Here is a 23595-nt window from a genome sequence, read left to right as displayed (position 1 = left end):
TGGCAGTAGAAATTGGTGATGCCAAAAAACCTCTGTAATTGTTTCCGTGAGTCCGGAACAGGCCACTCCAGCACAGCCTTAACCTTCTCTGGATCTGCACGGAGCTGTCCACCCTCTAGAATAAAACCTAAGAAGGTTTCAGAGGTCTGCTGAAATTCACATTTCTCCGCTTTCACGTACAGTTTGTTCTCTAAAAGTCTTTATAACACCAGATGAACGTGTTGCTGGTGAGTCTTCAAGTCCTTAGAATAAATCAAAATATTGTCTAGGTAGACAAACACAAACATTTTCAAAAAATCCCTGAGGACATCATTAACAAGTGCTTGGAAGACAGCAGGGGCATTGCAGAGGCCGAAGGGCATGACTAAGAATTCAAAATGTCCGAGTGGGGTCTTAAAAGCTGTCTTCCACTCATCCCCCTGGCGGATCCTAACTAGGTGGTAGGCATTCCTAAGGTCAAGTTTAGTGAAAACTGTGGCCTCGCGGACAGGTTCAAAAGAAGAAAGTAAAGGAAGGGGACACTTGTTCTTAACCATAATGTTATTAAGCCCCCTATACTCAATACAGGGCCTTAAAGAACCATCCTTCTTGTTGACGAAAAACAAACCTGCCCCTAGGGGTGATGAAGAAGGGCGGATAAGGCTGGTAGCCAGGGACACATTAATATATTTCTCCATAGTCTGCTGCTCGTGTGTAGAAATGGGATACAACCTGCTGGTGGGCCAGGTAGCTCCAGGAAGTAAGTCAATGGCGCAATCACAGGGTTGGTGTGGAGGTAACGAAAGTGCCTTAGCTTTGTTGAACACTTGTTTAAGATCATGGTATATCAAAAGGTACCCGGGTAAGATCCGGAAAATCACTCTCCTCATCAACTGAGTCAGGGGAAACGGGAGCGACTGTAGACTGAAGGCAGGTAGTGTGGCAACTGGTGGACCAGGACTCAACTCTGCCCTTAACCCAATCAAGGTGCAGATTGTGTTTACTAAGCCGAGGGAAACCCAGCACCATAGCGTGCGTAGCTACAGGAAAAACGTAGAAGGAAATTAATTCTCGATGATTGCCAGATAACAAGAGGGCTATAGGTTTACTTTGGTGAGTAATATGAGATCATTCCTGACCGTTGAGGGCTGTCACAAGACGTGGTGCTGCTAAAGCCACAGTCTCGATCCCAGCTGCTTTAACTAGATCCAAGTCAATAAGATTCTGTTCACTTCCTGAATCAACCAGTGCAGAAATTGTGGACCTGTTGGTTAAGTAGTAACGTGGCTGGCAAACAAAATCTGAGGGATTCGGGTGAAACAGTCTGGTCCGCTGGTATGTCCCTATCTACCGATGGACCTGATCTTTTGGCCAAGTTGGACAAGTAGGACAATTGGCTACAAGATGCTCTATGGAGCCACAATAAAAACATTGCCTAGCCTTCCAGCGCCTCTGCCTTTCCTTACTAGTGAGGCGCGTCCTACCCATCTGCATGGGTTCAGTTTCTCCTGCCAGTTCTTGGGAAGGGGGCTTGAGGTTAACAGTAGGCAAAAGCGTTGGCTGGGTCCTAACATAACTGCATTCATTTCTGGGCTTCCTCCTCTCCCTTAACCGGCTATCTATTCTAATAGCTTTAGCAATTAAATTCTCCAATAACTCTGGCTCATCCACTAAAACAAGCTCATCCTTTAAAGTCTCATCTAGGGCATGACAAAATACAGATTTAAGGGCCTGGCTGTCCCAGCCAGATTCTGCTGCAACGATACAAAAATCTACTGCAAAGTCTCTTAGCGGTCTACCCCGCTGCTTAATAGTCCATAACATTCGACCTGAAGCCACATAATCAATACAGAAAGAAAAATTTCTCCTAAACTCCTTCTCAAAATCAGAAAATGTGCAACCAAACTGGACACAACTAGGAAAACGGGACTCAGCCCATCTTAGTGCTTTTCCTGACAAAAGGCCAATGACATAAGAAATCTTAGAGTCATCATGGGGGAAAGAGTCGGGGGAACGATTGAACACTAAAGAACATTGTAACAAGAAACCCTTACAGTCACTGGTCTCACCTGAATATTTCTCAGGACTGGGGGAAATGACGTCATGGATGAAAGGAAGACGCTGGGTTTCTGAACTGGCTGCAGCGGCCTCTAACGGCTGAGTGGGGGTCTTGTTCAAGGATAGCTGCAACATGGCGGTTACCTGTTCGAGCTGTTGATTCATCTGATGTGGCTGTTCAGCTAGAGAGCATAAGGTGGAATCGTGAGACTGAATATAGTGAGTATGTTCGGAAAGAATTCCCTTGAGCGCCTCTGCTGGGTCGGGTTGGCTCAAGTATTCTGTCATAGTGTTACGTATGGCTCTGACCCACATGCAGAATCACGCTCAAGGGAAACGGGTACAAGTTTGAAAAAGGTTTATTTAAGGAGAATGGATCGGTATGGTGTGCAGGAACAACTGTAAGGAAAAACGACAGGTAAGTGGCACAATAAACGAAACCGGAACTTAAATGTGAAATGTCTCTAAGTAGGAGGGAGTACGCAATCCGCCAGGAGGAGAGGGATTCAAACTGGAGAAGAAGTGAATATGGAGACAATGGTAAGTCCGATGATTTCTTAGTTACTTGGGTTAGAACTTAGAGTGCAGGCGAAGCGTCAGCGGAGAGGTGGAGGGTGGACAGGTTAGGTTGAATGGTCTCTGGAAAATCCGGGTCTGGAAGCAGCCAGCTGGGGAAGTTCCAGAGTTCGGCGTCGGGTAGGTGTGTGTGGATCTCCTGGGGAGATCCTAGGAGCGAGGCTAGTGCGAAACGAAGTCACCGGGGCCAGCCTGGGTAACCTCCAGGTAGTCGCCGGTTCAGTTCACTAAGAAGAACAAAGAACAAGTTAAACGTTGTCAAAGGCAAAGTACATATAAACTTAATTAATACGAGGCTGGCTGAGTAGCTACAACAGAGGCTAATACTCAAGCGACAAGATGCTGGCTGCTTCCTGCTTAAGTACTCCAGGACTCAATCACCAAGATGGAAAACACCTGTCTCCACCACTGCTGAGCACTAGTGCCTACTAGGAGTCAAAAAACACAGACAAAAACATACAACAGAAACTCCAGCCCCGACAGAAAGGAATGTGTATTGCACTTTGCTACTTCTGGCAGTCTAACACCAAAAGATGATGGATTATCCTGAAGGTTCCAAAAAGGTAGGCTTTCCGTGGTGGTTTTCTTTACTTTTTTCTTTGCTCTTACAGTAAAGTAGTTAATATTGAGAATTATGCCATGATTTATTATTCTTGTGGCTTCTACCAATTGTCTGTTGTTAACTTTTAACTTTTCAGTCAATCAGCTTTGGCTTAAGCGCTCATTAAATGATTATTAATCTTTCATTGATAAGTATTTTTATGTAACCAGCTCTCTGTTTGAAAAAGAAACCATATAAAAAACTGGAGATGCGGTATAAACAGAAATGTTTGTTAGAGGTTTATGGTGACTTAAGCTTCTGATGTTGGAGTATTTGGTAAAATATTAGATATTTATAATGTTTGAGTGGTATGTTAAAATGGATGCAGGTACCTATTTTTTATTATTTCCATTTTAGGATGTTAGAATATGGCCACACAAAACAATAAGAGGATGTTTTTTTCTTTTGTTAAGCTGCACGTGGGAGGGTCCAGGGTAGACTTTGTTGTTGTTTTAATAATTTTTACGTTTAATTGTATTCTGTTATTTTTACCTTAATAATTTTCATGTTTTTACAGTTTCAAATGTACTTTTCCTGCTGCCCTTTCTGAGTGGATTTGGGTATATTTTTGGTTTATGGTAAGTCCCCATAGCCTTGCATGGCCCATATAAAGAAAAACATAGGAGTAAACGCCCTTACATCTTTTCTGATGTTTGTTTTGTCTGTTCTGGCTATTTTCATGTTTTTAAACCCAGTCACATTTTAATGCCTGAAAATCTAATATATATGACAGACATCTTGATTTAATTCAGGTTTTAAATCATTAGTGACACTGAACTCAACTGAGAAGTTTGCCATGATTGCTAAATTGGTGGTATAAATCACTTTTCTTTCTGTCAAGTTCTCATTTGAGATGGATTAATATTAGATTAATATTAATAGATTAATATTGTTTTTAATGCTGGATCTTATTCAGAAGTAAAAATTAGATTACATTGTTTCTGTCTATAGTTTCCTTCAACAGTAATAAATATACAAAAAACCCCAACACAATTCTTTACTTTTATTATTTGCAATTATTGTTCATGCACAGAAACTCCTTGCAATATTCTGTTGCTACATTCACATATAATCTAACCAAGCTTGTTTATTTCCTCATAGCACTTGCTGAGCTCTGCTTTTCAGATCTCCGACATCACTTGGAAATATATAATCTCTGTTGATAATCGATTTATGAAAACTAATGCAATTTACTATTACAGAAGAAAACTGTGGTTCTATTACGTATGTTTTCAAACATTTTTCTTTATACAGCTTCTCCTGCTTCCTCCTCTCATAACCAGCAGAAAATCAGATGCAGTGAGATACTGCACAGAGAAGAGAGGAAATTACTTCTGGGCTGATCAGTTTCTGATCTGATTATGTTACGTGCAAAACAAGGAACTGGTCAGCCTGACAGCAACTGGACTGAACAGGAAAATGCCACACATTTAAGCAAATTTTAGTGTTAATATTAGCTTTACTAATAAAGAATATGAACTAAACGTTTGCCTTACAGTCTCACAAACCTCAACATCATTGTAGACATAAAAATCTCAGGAATGTTACTTTTACATTTAGACACGTAGGCAATGTATTCAATAAATAGACAGGTTTAACACATTTATCATTAGTTGAATTTAACTAATAATGGATTATTAAAAAGCTTTTTCTGAATTTCTATATCAGTTAAAACAAGGTCTTTCATATAAAGATACAGGTATGTCCTAAATTCTTAATACCCCAGGCACATTTAGCTTTAATGTAGCTTTGAATTTTATGAACATGTTTCTTCGTGACCAGAAGTGATATTAATGTTGTGGAGTGGCCCAGGCAAAGTCCCAACTTGAATCTGACAAAGAAACTGTAGTCTGAGCTAAAGATTAGGTTGAGACCTTCCTATCTCAAAGACTTGAAGCTCATCTTATAAAACAACCTTCTTGGGTGAATGGTAATAACTGTGTCAGCGTTATAAATAATTTTGGCTGTGTTATCATTAAGCTAAAAGGTCAATCAATATATATAACCTTTGACAGTATGTATGTCAAAGGTTAGATCTGGTGTGTCCATGAAAACTTAAGAGTCATCAAAAATGTATTACGTAAAATGTTCTTTTCAGTTTTGTTTCATAAAGATCATGCATAGTTAGGTATTTTTTACTTCTCTTATTAACCTTTTCTAAAAATCTGATAAAGTAAGTGAACATTTGGATATTTGAGCAGTTAAAGTGTCCGAGACACACATTTTGTAGGTCGGGTGTGAAGCAGATCTTTACCTGGAGTTCCCGGGATTCGAGTCAGCTTGACCAGATTTTCGGCCTTTCGAACCATCACTTTGATTCGCTGAGCCAGAGCCTGGTACTGCAGCAGGATGAACAATTGTCCTAAAATCCGTGGCACGCAGACTGAGCTTTTCCTGCGTCCCACAGTCTCCTGAGAACTGAAACTCTGAGGAAACAAAATAGGGAAAATCTGAAGGTTAAGAAAAAACGAAAATGTCACATATTTAGTGGGATGGAACAACTTATTTTTTTCTCTACAAATATTCACTGTATATTCTTTTGAAGTCAGAATAAAAGTAAAAGTCCTGATTCAAGCAAAAATGTATTTAAAAAAAAGTCTTGCCAGTCTGACCACACCTGTATCAAATTATGAGCCACTTAAATCTAATAGCCCTCATTTTTCAGTTTATTTTGTTTTGTTTTTTATTTGAGTACCCATCAAAAGTTATAGATGTTTATACTGTTTGTCGCTTTCAATAAAATCAACAGCTGATGTGTTACTCTCACTATAATTTCCATCTGATTTCATGTCAACTCTCATCGGTTTGAACTGTGAAGAGCCATGTGAATCACTTTCTGCTGTGAGCTAAATGAGTGTGAGCCCACACGGGACTGGTTGAAGCTAGAAAGCAGAGGCGATTTTATTCAACAAGTGTGTTTCAGTTCACTGCTGCTGTCACTATCACTTCACCTCACAGAATGTTACTCAAATGTACAACATCTTCTTAAGTGACAGTTTTAACTCAGCAAGGACGAGTTTCCTTTTCACTGTGAATGTAAATGTAACGTGTTTTGATCTCATCGAAAGATATATTGCATTTAAAGGATGTAGGAAGATGCAATGTCATAAGTTAACAGCGCCTCAGCATCGCCCTCCTACACACTGGAACATACATATTTTGATCACCAGCTAGACAGGCTGCTATCTTCTGGGACATGTTGAAAAATTCAGCATCTATAGTGCTGCACCTATCTCACAGCATATACCACACATGTGCACCTCTGCTAAAGCATTTACACAGCTTGCACCTAAAATGTTGCAGCATGACCCAACATTAACAAAACCTAAACGCATGCAAGAGTATGCAAACACTGTGTCCTGATGAAGATACATTCACCTTGGGATGTAGGACGCTTGAATGTGAAATTCAGCTCGCAATTATCTGTCTACTTTGTGGCACTCATAGAGCATTGGAATCTCATTCCCAAAGTTCCGGTAAATTAGGAAACAACAAGAAATACAATGCAAAGTTATAAATGTAACCTACCCCATCCTGATAAAGTTGGACATTGAATGCACGGTCTTAGTCTTTATATACATGCACTATTGAAACTGGAAGCTCGTCAAATACGTACCTCAAGGATGTAAAATTTGCTTAATTTTCTCACGTTTACACCAGCTTAACATGCAGTTGCCATGGACACAGTGTATGTGTGGAGTGTGTGTGCGCTCTTTTTCCCTCTGCTCAGGGCGTCACTGGCAGGTGTTTCCTCACAGGTGTGGCTGATCAACAGGGCTTAAAAAGGAGCTGGAACCTGGAGGGAGGCGTCAGCTCGTTTTCTTCACCAGTGTGGTAACTGACCGTGTGTGCAGCTCTCTGCATGTTTGTAAGCCCTGTTCTCATCGTGTTTGTTTTTTCCTGTTTCTTCGGTCACCGACCCTGGTGATCCAAGGTTCCTGTTCCACGTCCTGTCCAAGCGAGAATCGGACACTGAATCAAACCGATCCCGCCGTGAGTCTCCCTACCATTCCTGCCTCCAGCCTCGCAGCTCTGAGAACGGCTCTCGGAAGAGACCTAACTCTTGTTCACCTGCCTGTCCACCCTTCGGCGTTATACGCCCCAACAAAGACGCTCAAGCTCAAGGACCCAATCATAGGGAAGAAACATCAACAGCACCGGATCTCACACTCTCTGCTTGCCTTCGTCACTGTGGACGGACTAACCCCTCCAACAGACTCTCCACACCACCTGACAGTAAGTCGGGCTCAGCTCCTTCCTTTTAAACCATCTCCATTTCCCCGACCCAAAATAACCCATATCCTCTCCTCCCCAGCGAAGATCCTGATTCCTTGCCCTACCAGTCAGAGTTACAGTCCTGCCAGATTCCTCTATCTAAATAAACCTTTTTAAATGCTGTCCTGTTCTCGTGGTTGTGTTCCTCTCAGAGTTGAAATTAAAATGCCCATTATGACAACATTTTTCAAAACAGCAACATACACGGCAAGACAGGAAACAGTCTTACAGCACCTTAAACAGCTCTAAAAAATAAACAATCTTTGTGTCAGCAGCAACAAAAAATAGTAAACAAACCTTGAGTGAGTGAAATTGATATTTTGCTCCTCCTGTGTGGTTGTGGAATATTATGGTGCAGTGTGCAAAGTAGCTGTGCAGCCACATCATCTTTAAAGCCTACTAGAGTACAAATATGTATTACTCTGTACACAAATAATATGTGATTTACACAAATAGACCACAGAAACGTATTACTAAATGATGCTGTGTGCATCATTGAAAAAAACAACAACTGACTGATACTATGACTCATCCAGTAGAGTCCAACAATCTAAAAAACAAAAGGAAGTAATGAATGGGAAGTATGTCAAATGTGGCTCCACTGACTGAGCATTGTTACTTGATTTGACAGTCTATCATTAATGTGAAGTAATCTAATACTGACTTTACTTTACTAAGCACATATATTTGAGGAAGTGCTCTGCTATGACAGTGGTCATTAAGTTTAAAAATAAAAAAAGCATTTTCTACCCATGTTATTCCTGGATCTTGTGATGCATAGCATATTTATGTTTGCAACTTCTGGTCCAGCATTTTTACAAGTAAACAAATGTTTGTTGTTATTTTTTTTGCAGAGCTAATATTTGAAAAATCATGTGACAATATTATATTTCACATTTTATCATGTAAATTTCTATATTTCATCAACTCCACTGCCACTGACAAAGAACAGAGGCAAAAATATGATATAATTCAGTACTGATCTGGTGTTTTCTATGATTTTAAGTCACCTTGAGCACATTGAGCATATTGCAGTCATCTGTTAGGATGGCCCAGTCAAAGTGCAGACCTAAATCCATCTGAGGATCTGTGGCTGTCATGATTCCCCTTTGTTTGAGTTTTGAGTTTCTTTGTTTCTCGGCACTTCCCTTCTTATGTTCTCTAGTTGTGGTTATTTCAGTTTATTTATGGTAGATTAGGGTTTTGGTCCATTACTGTGTTTAGATATTTGTTACTTCAATGGGTATCTAAGTGTTCTCATTCATCTGTGTTAATTAGCCTCCCTCATTCAGTTGCTCTCCATTTCCCTGCCACCAGCTGATCCACATCTCATCTGACTAGCCCTTCTAGTCCATTGGTCATTTCTCCGCCCTGCATCTGTATTTAAAGTCTCTGGTTTTCACTGCCCGCCACTGGTTCCTGCTGCTAATTAGCTTGCTTCATGTCTGTAACTTGGCTGTATTCCATGTCCTGCCTCCACATGTGAGTCTACCAGTTTTGATTATCAAAAGACAATTCAACTCACTTTGTGGCTCCCACGGCCTTGTCTACACATTAGTCCACCATAAAACCAGCATACCATGACAGTGGTCAGTGGCATGTGAAAATGGAAGTTCATAGACACTGTTCATCTAATCAGGGTAATGAGATATTTTGTAAAGAATACCCAAAAAACATACAGGTCTCATTGGATTATAAGGTGGTTTTACAATGTTGAGTCAGGGAGGCTGGATACGTATGCAAACTGCACTTCAAATACTTTTTATTTGTAAAAAAGATCATATAGCCTATCCTTTTATTTCAATGTCACAATTATGCACTACTTTGTGTTGATCTATCACATAATTGAACTTTGTGTTTTTACCATGACAAAATGTGACAAAGTTTAAGGGGTATGAGCAGGCGCGTAGGTAGACCTGGGCTTTCGGGTTGGAAGCCCCGGATGTTTTCTGAACAGCCCCGGACTTCTTGATAGAAGAAATTTAGAAGTATTAAAAAGATGCAGTCACAAAATGGCATTGAACTTCACATTTTTATTTAAAAACAATCTGATTTTTTCAGTTGTGCTGGAAATGAAAGGTTAGACTTGAGAGACATGAAACACAGGATGGATACATAGGCTGGAAGGCAGGCGTAGACGAAGAGCAGAGGGACTGATGACTGAGTCGATAGTGTAGGGACCAATGAAGCGAGGAGACAGTTTTTTGGACATAGCCTTCAATGGGATCTCCCGGGAGGACAACCAAACCTTTTGGCCAGGACGGTATGCCAGAGCAGGCCGCCGCCTACGGTCAGCGTACTTCTTGTTTTGGACCGCTGTACGAAGAAGAGCTCTGGTAGCATTTCCCCAGATCCGTTTACAACGGCGTATGTGGTGCCGAACAGATGCTACAGCTATGTCCTTTTCATCTGCGGGGAATAGAGGAGGTTGATAACCAATAGAAACCTCAAAGGGTGAGAGGCCAGTTGCAGATGAGATTTGAAAGTTGAGTGCATATTCGACCCATGGGAGATAAATACACCAATCAAGAGGTTCAGTTGCGGTCATGCATCTGAGAATGGACTCCATCTGTTGGTTCATGCGTTCTGTCTGTCCATTAGATTGGGGGTGGTAACCAGACGTCAGGGAGGCCTTGGCTCCAAGAGCCAAACAAAACTGTTTCCAAACACGAGAGACAAATTGGGGCCACGATCTGACAAAATGTCCTGAGATATGCCATGAAGGCGAAAAACATGCTGAACCAACAGCTGGGCAGTTTGGAAAGCAGATGGAAGTCTTTTTAGTGGTACAAGGTGGCAGGACTTAGAAAAACGGTCTACAATCGTAAGGATTACCGTATTTCCTTTAGATATGGGTAAACCAGTTACAACATCAAGAGCTATGTGAGACCAAGGGCGTTTGGGCGTACTGAGAGGCTGGAGTAACCCATAGAGAGGCTGATTGCTCGATTTTTGTCTGGCACATACCGAACAAGCCTGCACATACTCTTTAACATCCTTGTGAAGGGATGGCCACCAAAATCGCCTGGAAATGAGTGAGATGGTTCTGCTAACCCCTGGGTGACCTGAGAATTTAGCAGTATGAAACCAACGGATTAGCCTAAACCTAGCAGACGTAGGGACATACTTCCTGTTGGGAGGACCTGTACCTGGGTCCGGCTCGTTTCGTTGGGCATTGTTTATATGGTCCTCCACCTCCCAAACTAAAGCTCCAAAAGTCCAATGGGACGGCACAACGGGTTCTGCTTCTTTCTCGGTGGAGTCTGGTGAGTAAAGCCGGGAAAGAGCATCCAGTTTGAGGTTCTTGGAGCCAGGTCTGTAAGAAATAGAGAGATCAAAACGAGAGAAAAACAGTGACCAACGTGATTGCCATGGGTTCAGTCTTTTGGCTGATTGCAAGTAGGCCAGATTTCTGTGATCGGTCCATACTAAAATGTGGTGTTTTGCACCCTCCAGCCAATGTCTCCACTCTTCGAGAGCTAACTTTATTGCAAGCAGCTCTCTATCTCCCACATCATAATTCCGTTCAGTGTTTGTTAGCCGACGGGTCAAGAAGGCACATGGGTGGAGCTTTCCATCTGTGGGAGACTGCTGAGAAAGTACAGCACCAACACCTGTATCAGAGGCGTCAACCTCCAAAATAAACTGTCTGGAGGAATCAGGATGAACCAGTATGGCAGTCTGAGAAAACCTCTCTTTTAATGTCCGAAAAGCCTCGTCAGCCTCTGGTGTCCAGGTGAACACAATGTTAGTGGAGGTCAAGGCAGTGAGTGGTACGGCTATCAAGCTGAAGTTCTTAATGAACCGTTGAGAAACGTTCGCAACTCCAAGGAACCGTTGTAGCTGCTTGCGGGAGTCCGGAACAGGCCACTCCAGTACTGCCTTGATCTTCTCAGGGTCCGAGCGAACCTGTCCACCCTCCAAGATGTATCCCAAAAATGTGACAGATGTTTTATGGAACTCACATTTCTCAGCTTTTACAAACAGTCTATTCTCCAAAAGTCTTTGAAGAACTAGACGAACGTGACGGGTGTGCTCTTTAATGTCCTTGGAGTAGATCAAAATGTCATCAAGGTAGACAAAAACATTCAAAAAATCCCTAAGATCATCGTTGATAAGGGACTGAAATACTGCTGGTGCGTTACTCAGCCCAAAAGGCATGACAAGGTATTAAAAATTGCCTAACGGGGTCTTGAAGGCAGTCTTCCACTCGTCCCCCTGGCAGATCCTAACTAGATGGTAGGCGTTACGGAGATCTAACTTAGAAAATATAGCAGAACTGTGAACTGGTTCAAAGGCCGAGGAAAGGAGAGGAAGAGGGTATTTGTTCTTTACTGTAATTAGGTTTTATCCCCCTATAGTCGATACAAGGGCGGAGTGATCCTTTTTTTCCACAAAGAAAAACCCAGATCTGAGTGGAGATGAAGAGGGGCAAATTAACCCAGTCACCAGAGACTTATTAATATAGTCCTCCATAACCTTTCTGGTCCTGAGATGTTATAGAGCCTACTGGAAGGCAGGGGGGCACTGGGAAGCAAATCTATTGCACAGTGATAGGGTCTATGCGGGGGCAATGATAATGCCTTGGATTTACTAAAAACTAACCTGAGATCGTGGTACTCTGGAGGAACATTAGAGAGATCGGAAATCTCATTTTCTGCAGGACCTGACTCAGAGGGGAGTGATGCTACTGCTGACTGTAGACAAGAAGAAAGACAGTTAGAGGACCAGGATTCAACTCGGCTTTCTGCCCAGTTAATGTGAGGGTTATGTTTTTTGAGCCAAGGAAAAGCTAAAACAATAGAATTTAATGAGATGGTAAACAAAAAAAGAAATCTCCTCCCTATGATTTCCGGAAAGAATTAAAGTCAAAGGTTTGGTTCTATGAGTGATTCGTGGTAATTTTTGTCCATCTAACGATGAAACTAACTGAGGTGTTGGGAGTGGCTCAGTCTCAATCTGAGCTTCACTAACCAACCTCTGATCAATAAGGTTCTGGTCGCTATCCGAGTCAATAAGAGCGGAAAAATTCTGAAAAGGACGGCGTGAAATTAATGTGGCAGGCAAACTAAGTCTGGGGGTAAGAGGACGGTCCGTCAGTCTCTCCTCACTTACTGACGGACCTGCCCTTTTGGTCCCGAGGAACGAATAGGGCAGTTAGCAAGAAGATGCTCAGATGAGCCACAGTAAAAACACTGGTGAGATTGGCGGCATCTCAGTTTTTCCTCAGGGGAAAGTCGAGTACGCCCGATCTGCATGGGTTCTATTCCAGAATTATGTGAAACTGAGGTGAGGTGAATAGTTTCAGTGGTTTGGCTAGAGAGATGGGTCCTAACTGCGCTCTGTTCTAACCCGGATCTTTTTCTCTCTCTCATTCGGTTATCTAGTCTGACGGCTAACTTGATTAACCCATTCAAGGTCTTGGGCTCGTCGACTAATGCTAACTCATCCTTTAACGGATCATTTAAGGACTGGAAAAAAGCGGCTCTGAGAGCACAGTCATTTCATCCAGAGGTTGCTGCAAGGGTGCGAAAATCAATGGAGAACTCAGCAACTGACTGGTTTCTCTGTTTGATACACCATAATTTTCGAGCATCAGCGGTCAAATCTTTTTCACAGGAGAAGACCTGTCGAAACTCCTCCTCAAACTCAAAGAATGTACAACCAAAGTCCAAACAATTAGAAAAACACGCCTCTGCCCATCTCAGGGCCTTTCCAGTGAGTAACCCCAGAACAAAGGTAATCTTTACTGAATCATGTGGAAAAGATTGTGGGGAGCGATTGAAAACAAGAGTACATTGGAGGAGGAAATCCTTACAATCCCTTTTCTCCCTGGAGAATTTTTCAGGATTTGGGGAAGTGACATCACGAGAGTGCGGAAGTTGCTGAGAGCCTGGAGAGGCTGAAGCTCCCTCTACGGCCGGGGCGGTAAAATTGCTCAAGGTCTGCTGAAACAAGGAGGCTAGTTGTTTGACTTGCTGATTGGCTTGTTTCTGCTGTTCAAAAAGAGAACGGAGGGAAGAGTCATGAGTTATGATTTGGTGGTGTTGTTCAGAAAGAGTTCTCCTGAATGCTTCTGCTGGATCGGGTTGGCCAGAGTGTTCTGTCATATTGTTTCGAACAGATTTGACCCACATGCAGAAAGCAATTCAGGAGACTGAGTTTAACGGTAATGAGTTTATTTACAGTCTAATGAAATGTGCAGGGAACTGGAACCGGGACACCAACTGTAAAATAAACAGAACGGTAAGCAAGGGATAACTCTGGATCTAAATTCTTAAATAATAATTCTGCCTTACTGGATTGATGGAGCGATCCACCAGATAGGGGTGGAGAGACCAAGGGGTTGTTTACCCGTGAGACAGGAGATGGTGAATACTGGTGTGCCAGGATGCTTAGTAGGTCCAAGAGTTTCTGAAGTTGGTGCAGTGGATGGAGGAGGGTGGACAGAGTTCGAAGAAGGAGATCCAAGGAACGAAGGAATCCGGAGGCTGCCAGCCGGTGTGATCCAACGAAGTAATAAGAGGCTTGAGTCTTTGTTCATGGAGCTGGATAGCTTCTTTCCAGAAGATGGTAATCCAGGCAGGGTTCAATGCGGAAGGCAAAGTCAGGTTCAGGTAAACCTGCAAGGTAACAAATTCAAAATTACCAAAAGTACAAGGCAAGGTCAAGACAAAGGTAATGTGGCTTGAGCTGTACCACTAAGGGCAACACTCTGGCAGTGAGTTGCTGGCAGCCTCCTCCTTAAATACTCCTCAGCATTTAATCAGGGGGATAGAGAACACCCGTCACCTCTCCTCCAGGTTCCACGCCATCTAGAGGCTAAGCACAGTAAACAGCACCAAACAAACAGACATGGCACAGATCCTGACAGAACTGGTACAATATGTCCTATATTATTTTTATTTTAAATTACCTATAAATTGTCTTATTGAAATCTAAATATTTTGGATTTGGGCTAAAGCCCTCAATGTTTTGAGACCCTAAAAAAGCCCCTGGGTATGAGTACTTTCAAAGGAACTATATACAGAGCTGTAGGTATTTTGTTTACCCAATTAATTCATCTGTTTAGATGGCTGCTGCTCTTTTGACACCAGCAGACTACCATGTGCTTTGGAGCCTGGGCTGCAGTAACTTATTCAAACCTAAAGGCCAATTTTTTGCTAAAGGTCAGCACTGATCAAAGCCTCAGCATGACACGCGCTTCTGTATGCAGGTCATCAAAAGCTAAACCTGTGACTTTAGGTATAAGCAATGTGCCTGCCTGTTTACAAGCTGGCTGCTTTTTAAAGTGAATAACGGATTGCTTAATTTGCAAAAATAAATGTAATGTTTTTTTCTGCCTTTGCTGACTGGAGTAAACGTGATGTTTGCTGTGGATTATGGATACTCATATTAAAAAGTAAAGATCATGCAGAAAATGACAATCATTCTTTTTGATCAGCACATTCTCAAAAAGGGAAAATTATGTCGTAGTCCTTACTCAGAAAAAGCCCACACTAAATTTGGAGCCACAGAGCTCGATCTCTTTTCCAGGATGCTGAGCAACTTTGCTTTTTCTATAGCGGGTCCATATCCACACGTTTATATCCAGCAGTTGCTCTAACAAAGACTGTGGAAAATGATGTTGTGGAATGAAAGGGACAACCCATCACTGGACATAGGAAGGGGACAGGAAACTAGCTTTCCCAACAAGAACAGTGCAGCTCATGAATGAATAAATTACACTGAAACCTCAGACTCACCTTCCTCCAAAAGGCTGTTATTAATGCCTTTTGGCAGCATTGCAGCTGAGTCACAGAGAGCACTGTGTGGGCGCTCTTCCAATTTGTTTCACTTGGCCTGTTTGTTCTGCAGTCACTAACAACACAGTCACCATGACTAATATCTCTAAGAAACTGGCTAATGGCATAGCTGATTTGATGCTAACTGGGATCATAGATTAAATATGTAATTCAAAGAGGGGAAAGAAAACTTTCTCTATCCCTTAAATCAACTATAAAGACTTTGCAAAGACCTTCAGAAGACTTTTTTTCAGGGAATCCATAATGCATTCACTGAAACACAAAGTAAACAACAAACAGAAAAAAAACAAATGTGCAGGCATACAGTGACTCTGAAAAATTACACACCTGTTAAAATGCCAGGTTTTTATTAAATTAAAAAATGAGGCAATAATAAATTATTTATATTTTCTTCTATATTGTTTCTAATAATGTGATATTTATCTTGTGCAATTCAACTGAAAAAGAAAAATGTCAGAAAATGGTTGTGTAGGTGTGCATGCCCTTAAACTATAGCTTTTCAAAACCATATTTAATTCAATTAGAGCATTCAGTCTTTTTTTGGTTTGAATGTAGGAGAATCTCGCTGAGCATGTTTTATTGATTTGGATGAAGGCTAGACTCAAACTGATGCAGAAAATTGAAATATCTCTTCATTTTAAGCTTTCAAGCAGACACCTGAAAGATTTACATCAAAGCTCATTGGTATTTGGAACTATCCATAATTCTATCCACCTTGATAAAATCCTTGTTTCATCTGATTAAATCAAACCCAGATCATGATGCTGCCACAACCATACTTCTTTGTGTACTTCATATGGTCTTCTTCTTTTGTATCAAACATGCCTTTTATAATTTTGGCCCATGTTCTGCAAATGCATTTCTGGAGATTTTAACAAGGCCAGTTAATATTTGTTATCTTCAATGTTTAAAAGGCTGCTGTCGTATTTTTGAGGGGATGCACAAGTTGTTCATTTACTTCCGTTTTACAGAGTCTGACTTTGTCCACAGTCTGTTGAGCTGGTTGTTATCCCAGATTGGGGATGCTAAAATAAAAATAAATTTTTTTCTGTGATTGTGTGACTCTCGGGACAAATAACCTTGACAATACTTACTTTACTTTATTTTTTAAATTAATCAAATTCTCTAAAACACTGTTCAGTAATCCATGACTTCCAGTTGTCTTGGGGTATGAACATGATATGCTGTGATAAACTGTGATAAATGATGCTGAAACAAAGAGTGGTATCTTGGGGTCACATAGTTTCCCAAACAATCATTAGACACCATCTACATGCCAGGAAGAAGCCTTTTCTATCATACCACAAACAGAAATATGTGGAGTTTGCTCAGACCTTAGCTAGAGTGTGCTTTGGTCATAAGAGACTAACATTAAGCTTTTCTGTGACAAACACTGCAGGTGGAAATGCAATAAAACAATGATGAATATGAGGAAAAGCAACTTATGCCCACTGTAAAATATGGTTGAGGACCTATGATGCCGTGGGAATCTTTCTCTTCCGATATCACATTGTTAAAGTGCAAAGTACGATGATCTCTTTGAAATATCATGACATTTAAAAACAAATCTGTCATTGGGTCTTTCTGCAAGATAGTGAATTTACCAAGAACTATTATTTTTTAGTGTGGGGTATTAAAAATTATTAATTTAAAATGATATTATTTGTTTTTATTTCCCATCTTTTCAAGGGTGTCAATATGTGTGGATGACATTGTACACATCTCCATGTATACGAATTTTAGTGTGAAACAAATTTAGGTGTGAATCTACGTGTATTTAGCATTTGTCCCAAGCTGAATCATCTGTATTTTTTATCCTATTTCGTCTCTCTTTTAGATATACTTGAAATTAATTTACATCTGTTATCTCTGCATTTTGAGCCACCAAATTGCTTTTTTGATTTTAATGTCTGTCATGTGAAAGATTGCCTATTTTTTTATTAAATGGTAAAATGTTTTTGATGTCAGCAAAATCAAAGAATAAGCAAAGCAACAACCAATTCACTTAGGTTTCCCTAGGGTGTGAGTTTTTATTTCAGTGAGAGGCATAATAATACTTTACTTTAAAGCCTCCAACCCAACTTCATCATGGCAGGCCATTATCCAAATGCTTTTTAAATGCTATTATCAGTAAATTCTCTTTGGCATCTCTGTGGGCCATAAAATAAAAAAAATAAATAAAAAGTTATTCAGCGCCTTCAAAACGTTTTCATAACCCCTTAAAAGTTTTCAAAATTTGCCACATAAGGAGTGAATGTGTGAATGCATGGTTGTATGTCCTGCATGTCTCTGTGATGCCCTTTGTTGGACTGTCCAGGGTCCACCCTCCTCTCACCTCCTGACCCTTCCCTTCCGCCACGCTGCAGGCATAGCAGGTATAGAGAATAGATGGATGGCAATCTGAAACGTGTCGCATGTTGCATATCATCAGCCTCATATTTTGGCAAATATGACTATTAGGCTAAAAATGTGTATTTAGCCACCCTGAGTTAATTTACAGATGCAACTTATTGTGGGTATGTCTCTACCAGCTTTCAGATCTAGAGGCTAACATTTTTGCCCATTCTTCAGTAACAAATAGTTCAAGCCTAGTCAGATAATATGAAAAGCATTTGTTAACATCTATTTTCAAGAAATGCCACCGAATCTCAATTAGATTTTGGTCAAGTCATCCATACACATGAACACGCTTTGATGTTAATTCCATTGTAACTATATGGCGGTATTTTTACAGTCATTGTTAGGCTAAAGGGCGAACCTCTGTCCCAGTCTTAAGTCTTCTGTACCCTCTTACAGGTTTTCTTTAGAATTGCCCTGGATTTGTGCTCCTGCTTTATCTATCTTCCCATTAGTTCTGACCAGCGTCCCTGTCCCTGCTGAAGAAAAGCATCTCCAAACCATGGTTCTGTCACCACCATGTTTCACAGTAAGGATGATGCATTCAGGTTATTGTGAAGTGCTGATTTTCCACCACACACAGCATTTCCATATATAAAACAATGAGTATAATTACGGTTTCACCTAACCACCTAACCATGTTTGCCATGTTCCTTACATGGCCACGTGGCAAACTGCAGTGGGGCTTTCTATGACTTTCTTTCAACAATTCAACAATCTTAAGATTTTTTGAGTGCATGGCTTTTAGTTGTCAACTGATTATTCCACCTGAGCTTTGGATCTCTGCAGCTCCTGCAGAGTTACCACACCACTAAGGCCTTTACAAAACAGTTTTTTATAGTGAGATTAAATTAAACATAGCTGAATCCCATTTACTCATTATGTAAATTCTGAAGGCAATTGGTTGCGGCAGTTTTTTTTTTCTGGGTGTAAAACAGTAAAAGGGACATAATGCATATGCACACCACACTTTTCAGATTTGTATCTGCAAAATGTTTTCATCCCACTTCTCAATTCTATGAAACCACAAACAATCCCAATAGAACACATTGATGTTGTTGTGGTTACTTAATGAAGGGAAACAGTTCAGGTTGTATGACAACTTTGAAAAGGCACTGTACATTCTCCCTAAGAAATAACAGTTTTTATAGCAGTTTTCTTTCTTTCACTTTTGAAAAAGAGAAAGAACAATTTTTTGTGTAACACTGTCAATGCTCACGAACACTACTGCAAGAAATTTGTAGTCTTTGGTAACTATTTTCTTATTTGTAACAAACATTTAAAACAATTTCAAAAAGCTATTCTTACATCTACCTTTTTCAGCTTGCTTTTACTTGCTATAAGCTGCTTGGTGTAGGTAGTTGTAGAGTCAGGCTCCCATTCAATCTCCTCACAGGCCAGCTCCACTTCCCCCAGAGCAGCCTCTCTTAGCCCAGAAAAGTCTCTGCTGTAGACGGCCAGCCTCAGGGTACAGGTGCGGAGCTCTTCCACAGAGCCCACCCTCAACACAAAGTTCTGGCTAATGAAGTCCGAGCTGAGGCTCCGCCAACGTGGAGCCGTCTGCTGGGGCAAGGGGTGAAGTGGAGGGAGGCTGGCGCGAACAAACACCCCACTGCGCCTTCTACTGTCCCCGGAAAGCCCCAGGATGTTGACCACCAAGGTGCCACAGGCAGAGCTGAAGAGCAGAGAATAGTGCAGGAAAGGAGTAGGCTTGGGGGAGACAGAGAGAGACCTGGAGCCATACTGGGGGAGAAATTGCTCCATCTGCTGGCTGTGAACTCTAGGAGCACCTGCGGTAAGGCGACTACTCTCATTGAAAGCATAACTTTCTCCACTAACGGTTCTTCGTCTTCCCATCACCTGGCAGGATTTGGACACAAATCTGAGCTTGGTGAGGGAGGGCAAAGAGGCCCTGCCGTGACTAGCAGCCTTACTGGGTGAGCATGAAAGAGCAGGAGTACTGAGGCGCCGCATTGGGAAAGAAGATCTGGAAGACTGCACCTGCTCAGTTGATCTGGAAGGGGTGGTGTTGAATGGGAAAGTGCTGAGGTCATCTTCAGACGGGGAAGAGCTGCTTTTAGAAGAAGGGAACTCCAACACGTCCCCGTCTAGCTCTTCATACTGCTGTTTGACAGGCTGAGTACACAGCGAATGAGCTAATGTCACAGTCACACTCTCAGTGGGACGAGGGGACAGGAAAACTGCCTCTTTGTCCTCAGAGGAAACATGTTTCTGCTTGCGACACCACAGGATGCAACCAAGAACCAGACAGTAGCAGAACACAGCCAGACCCACAGCCAGGACAACCTGCAGGTGGACTAGAAAACAAAAAGGCAGATTTACATATAGGCATGATAAAGAAGGTTACACAGTGCTTCAGTTTATCAAATTAAAAGTATTATAGTATAATAACATAAATCACAACCCTTGCATAACTACATGATATATTTCACTGTTTCCTCATTAAAAGTTCTGGCGCAATCAGTTACCTTCAAAAGTCATATAATTAGTGAAATAAAGTGCATCTGTGTGCAATCTATGTGTCACGTGATCAAATGAGACTAAAATTTTACCTTTTGGCCATGACGGAAAACACTATGTCTGGTACAAATCCAACACATCCCATCACCCCAAGAACACCACCGCCACAATGAAACATGGTGGTGGCAGCATCATGCTGTTGGTATGTTTTTTTCAGCAGCACAGACTGGGAAACTTGTCCAAGTTAAGGAAAATATGGGTGATGCTAAAAACAGGGATATTCTTGAGCAAAACCTGTGCCAGTCTGCTTGTGATTTGAGACTGGGATGGAGGTCTACCTTCCAGCAGGGCAATTCTCAAGTGGTTTAAGAGGAAACATTTAAATGTGTAGGAATGGCCTAGTCAAAGCCCAGACCTCAATCCAGTCGAGAATATGTGGTTAGACTTAAAGATTGCTGTTCCCAAGCAAAAACCATCCAACATTAAGGAGCTTGAATACTTTTGGCTTGAAGAATGGGCAAAATTCCCAGCGGCAAGATGTGGCAAGCTCATAGAGACTTTTGTAAAGAGACTTGTAGCTGTAAGTGCAGCAAAATTTGGCTATACAAAGTATCAACTTTAGGTGGGGCGAACATTTATGTAGGCTGAAGTTTTTAGTTACATTGGTCTATTTGTAGTTTGCTTCACAATAAAAATAATAACAATAAAAATCATAAAGATATAGACTTGTTCTGTGAATGATATGGTGCAAACGATCAAACAATCCATTTTAATTCCAGGTTGTGAGGCAACAAAACATGAAAAATGCCAAAGAGGTGAATACTTTTACAAGGCACTGTATGTCACAGAAAAGCCGACCATGACAAACCCAAATTGTGGTATCATAGGTTTAATGCTGCAAGGAAACAACCACTGAGATTATCACAGACTGAAAAATGAAATCATCTTTAGAGTTTGACTCCTAATGAAAATAAATGCATTGCAAAAGGATCCTGCTGTAAACCGTTATCTTGTTTCATCTGCAATCTGTGTGCCTGATGAAATCAAAGAGGAAATGTTGAAGTAATTGTAGAAATGATATAGCTAGAGTTACTTGCTCACTCTAGCAAACCATTTGTGTATATGTTTTGTTTTTTTATGTTTTTATCTTTGAGAAGCATTTCAATTTACACATACAAAATCAAGATTGAATCATTTGGGGTGTCCAAATCCCAAGAATTAAAGAATAAAGTTCAATATAGCATTTTTTCCACGCATGTTTTTGAATAATTTTTCCCAACCCTATCTTTGGCATCTTTCACAGTCATTTATATTAGCTTTCAATTGTAAATTGGTTTTAGAATAAAAATAGATTGGGGCCACAGAAGCTGTTGTGCTAGTTTAACGTCACGCAGTGGGGATGTATTAAGATGACTCATCCGCCATCATTGGATTTTCATGAAAAAGATATCAGCCAGGGACCATGTTGAAGTCAACAAATAGTGAGATATTTACTCTGTCAATAGCAAAGTTAAGGTACATCTTCATGATGAAGAATAAATTTACTAAGCTGGTGTAACCTGAGGTGTGTTCCTCCTATAAAATGATAATCTCATCAGACCATAAAGGCTCTTGAGCATGAAATCAACCATGATCCATAAAGATGAGATCACTATTCATCAAGAGAGCGTTAACTCTCCCGGCACAGACCCAGAAGTCCCATCAGAGAGAATAGCTGGCAGCCACCCTCCATTAAGAGATGGATCTACCAAGAAGCATTGAATTACACAGATGAAAAAAAATTTCATTTAGATTAGCTGTTAGAATAAATATTATATAATTTAAACCAAGTTTAAACCATTTTTGACTTTAGCATTAGTGCTGCTGCTAAACTACTTAAAGCTTGATATGAACTTAAACATCCCGGATGTTGCTACAAAAATGAATCATACAGACTTTACCTTTAATTCACTCTCTGTTAAACAAAATATATCCATCAGTTTGTCAGTTTGTTGTGCTATTTCATTGTCTTTTAACTGGATAAACTAAACTCTTACAAAAAAGCTACTTCTACATTCAGTTTGTGTCACTTAGAGATGTCATGGAGGGTTTTAGTTTCTGCTTGTACAGCTTGTTTTTGGTATTTTATTTCACATTTAAAATTTGGCAAAAAGGCACATGGACGTTTGTGAAGAGCACCAGGAATGACTGAAATTGCCTTATTTGTTTTCAACAATCACCAATATCTTGTGCTCCATCATTCGCATACACTGCCAGGAATCATCACCAAGCAGACGGACCTACGAAGTGTCCAATTTAAGCAATTAGCCATCACTACCCTGCTACCATATGAAATATGGCTAAAGGTTATTAATTGCAAAATAAAGAGTGAGGCACGTTGTAGGGGATGAGGAATGCACCATTTATAATGCAGCACCCAGTTTAGTTATGCACAAGTGATAAAATAAGGATTTAATCTGACCATCAGACTAGAAGAGAATATGTCTGAATCCATGCTCTTTTTGTGACAATCGTAGTTGTTTATTACAATTCTTGGAGTCTAGTGTTAGCCTTTAGGAAAGCTGGTGACATCAGGTGGCCTAGATGTTCACTATTTTTCCTTTACCCATTTTTTTTTAAAACTTCATATTTTTGTAACATAATGGTAATGGTGAAAAACTATTATTAAGGACCAGTTATTGAACATTACGCTTTAAATGAATACACTGATCTGAGCAGTGCTAATCCAGGCAGTAATCATGGGAAACATGCATTTGCTTTCATAAGAGACTTTTAAGGTTATTAGGCTGTTGTAGCTATTGTGTTAAAAAAAATAACAGTATTCATTGATGATCATTTTTATACATAGAAGTCTCCGTTTTTTTCTAGTTATATCCTCATGAGAAATTGGCTACGAGCCCGTTTTTATTTCCCAAATTGAAGCCTCCGTTAATATCTTTGTAACAGCCTACTTTTCCTGTTACATAGTGAACAATATGAGTTAAAGTCTTACATAGAAAGCATGTCCTACCTCCTAGAGAATACTGCGACATCTTCAGTGTCTAATGAAAGCTGGATCAGTGTGAGCGGACCGTCCCGAGTGTGCAACGATCTGAAAAGCTTCCAGCAACTGCTTCATCTGCCAGGGGAGCGTTTTTATTTTATCCCCTGAACCTGAGTTGGATGGAGCTGAAGAAGTCCCACCTTCTTTCTAAGAGCTCTGTTATTAGCGGTCATTTTCAGACTGCAGTTACTAAATAAGTCTTGGATGTTCACTACGCTCCAAACTGAATAATTAAATGGTCGGACCAGGCGCTGCTATATGCTGGACATGCTATCAAGTGAAAAATGTATGTATTGCACTTGTGGAAAGCCTGATTTAATGGAATGTGTTTCAGTTTCATTTTTATTATTATTATTTTCCCTTTAGAGTTTCATCAGTAT

General features: G+C 40.7%; 1 protein-coding gene and 1 long non-coding RNA gene across 2 annotated transcripts in view; one reads left to right on the top strand and one right to left on the bottom strand.

Annotated features, from left to right (window-relative positions):
* Positions 1 to 23278, bottom strand: part of LOC124866481 (synaptotagmin-4) — a 31031-nt gene extending 7753 nt beyond the window's left edge. The window contains exons 1-3 of the mRNA XM_047362282.1: positions 23183 to 23278; positions 19006 to 20009; positions 5469 to 5640 (exon numbers count right to left, since the gene is read on the bottom strand). Coding sequence (XP_047218238.1) covers positions 5469 to 5640; positions 19006 to 20009; positions 23183 to 23204 — 1198 coding nt within the window. The 5' untranslated portion in view covers positions 23205 to 23278. The remainder of the gene's footprint in view (positions 1 to 5468; positions 5641 to 19005; positions 20010 to 23182) is intronic.
* On the top strand, positions 6837 to 7612 carry LOC124866482. The gene is made up of 3 exons (XR_007037834.1): positions 6837 to 7048; positions 7149 to 7450; positions 7530 to 7612. It is a non-coding gene; the product is annotated as an uncharacterized LOC124866482 (long non-coding RNA).
* Positions 23279 to 23595: the final 317 nt, after the last annotated feature.

Source organism: Girardinichthys multiradiatus, chromosome 4, assembly GCF_021462225.1.
Source record: "Girardinichthys multiradiatus isolate DD_20200921_A chromosome 4, DD_fGirMul_XY1, whole genome shotgun sequence".
NCBI lineage: Eukaryota > Metazoa > Chordata > Actinopteri > Cyprinodontiformes > Goodeidae > Girardinichthys > Girardinichthys multiradiatus.
Note: the sequence above shows the minus strand (reverse complement) of the source record. Positions and strands in the feature narration are given on the sequence as shown.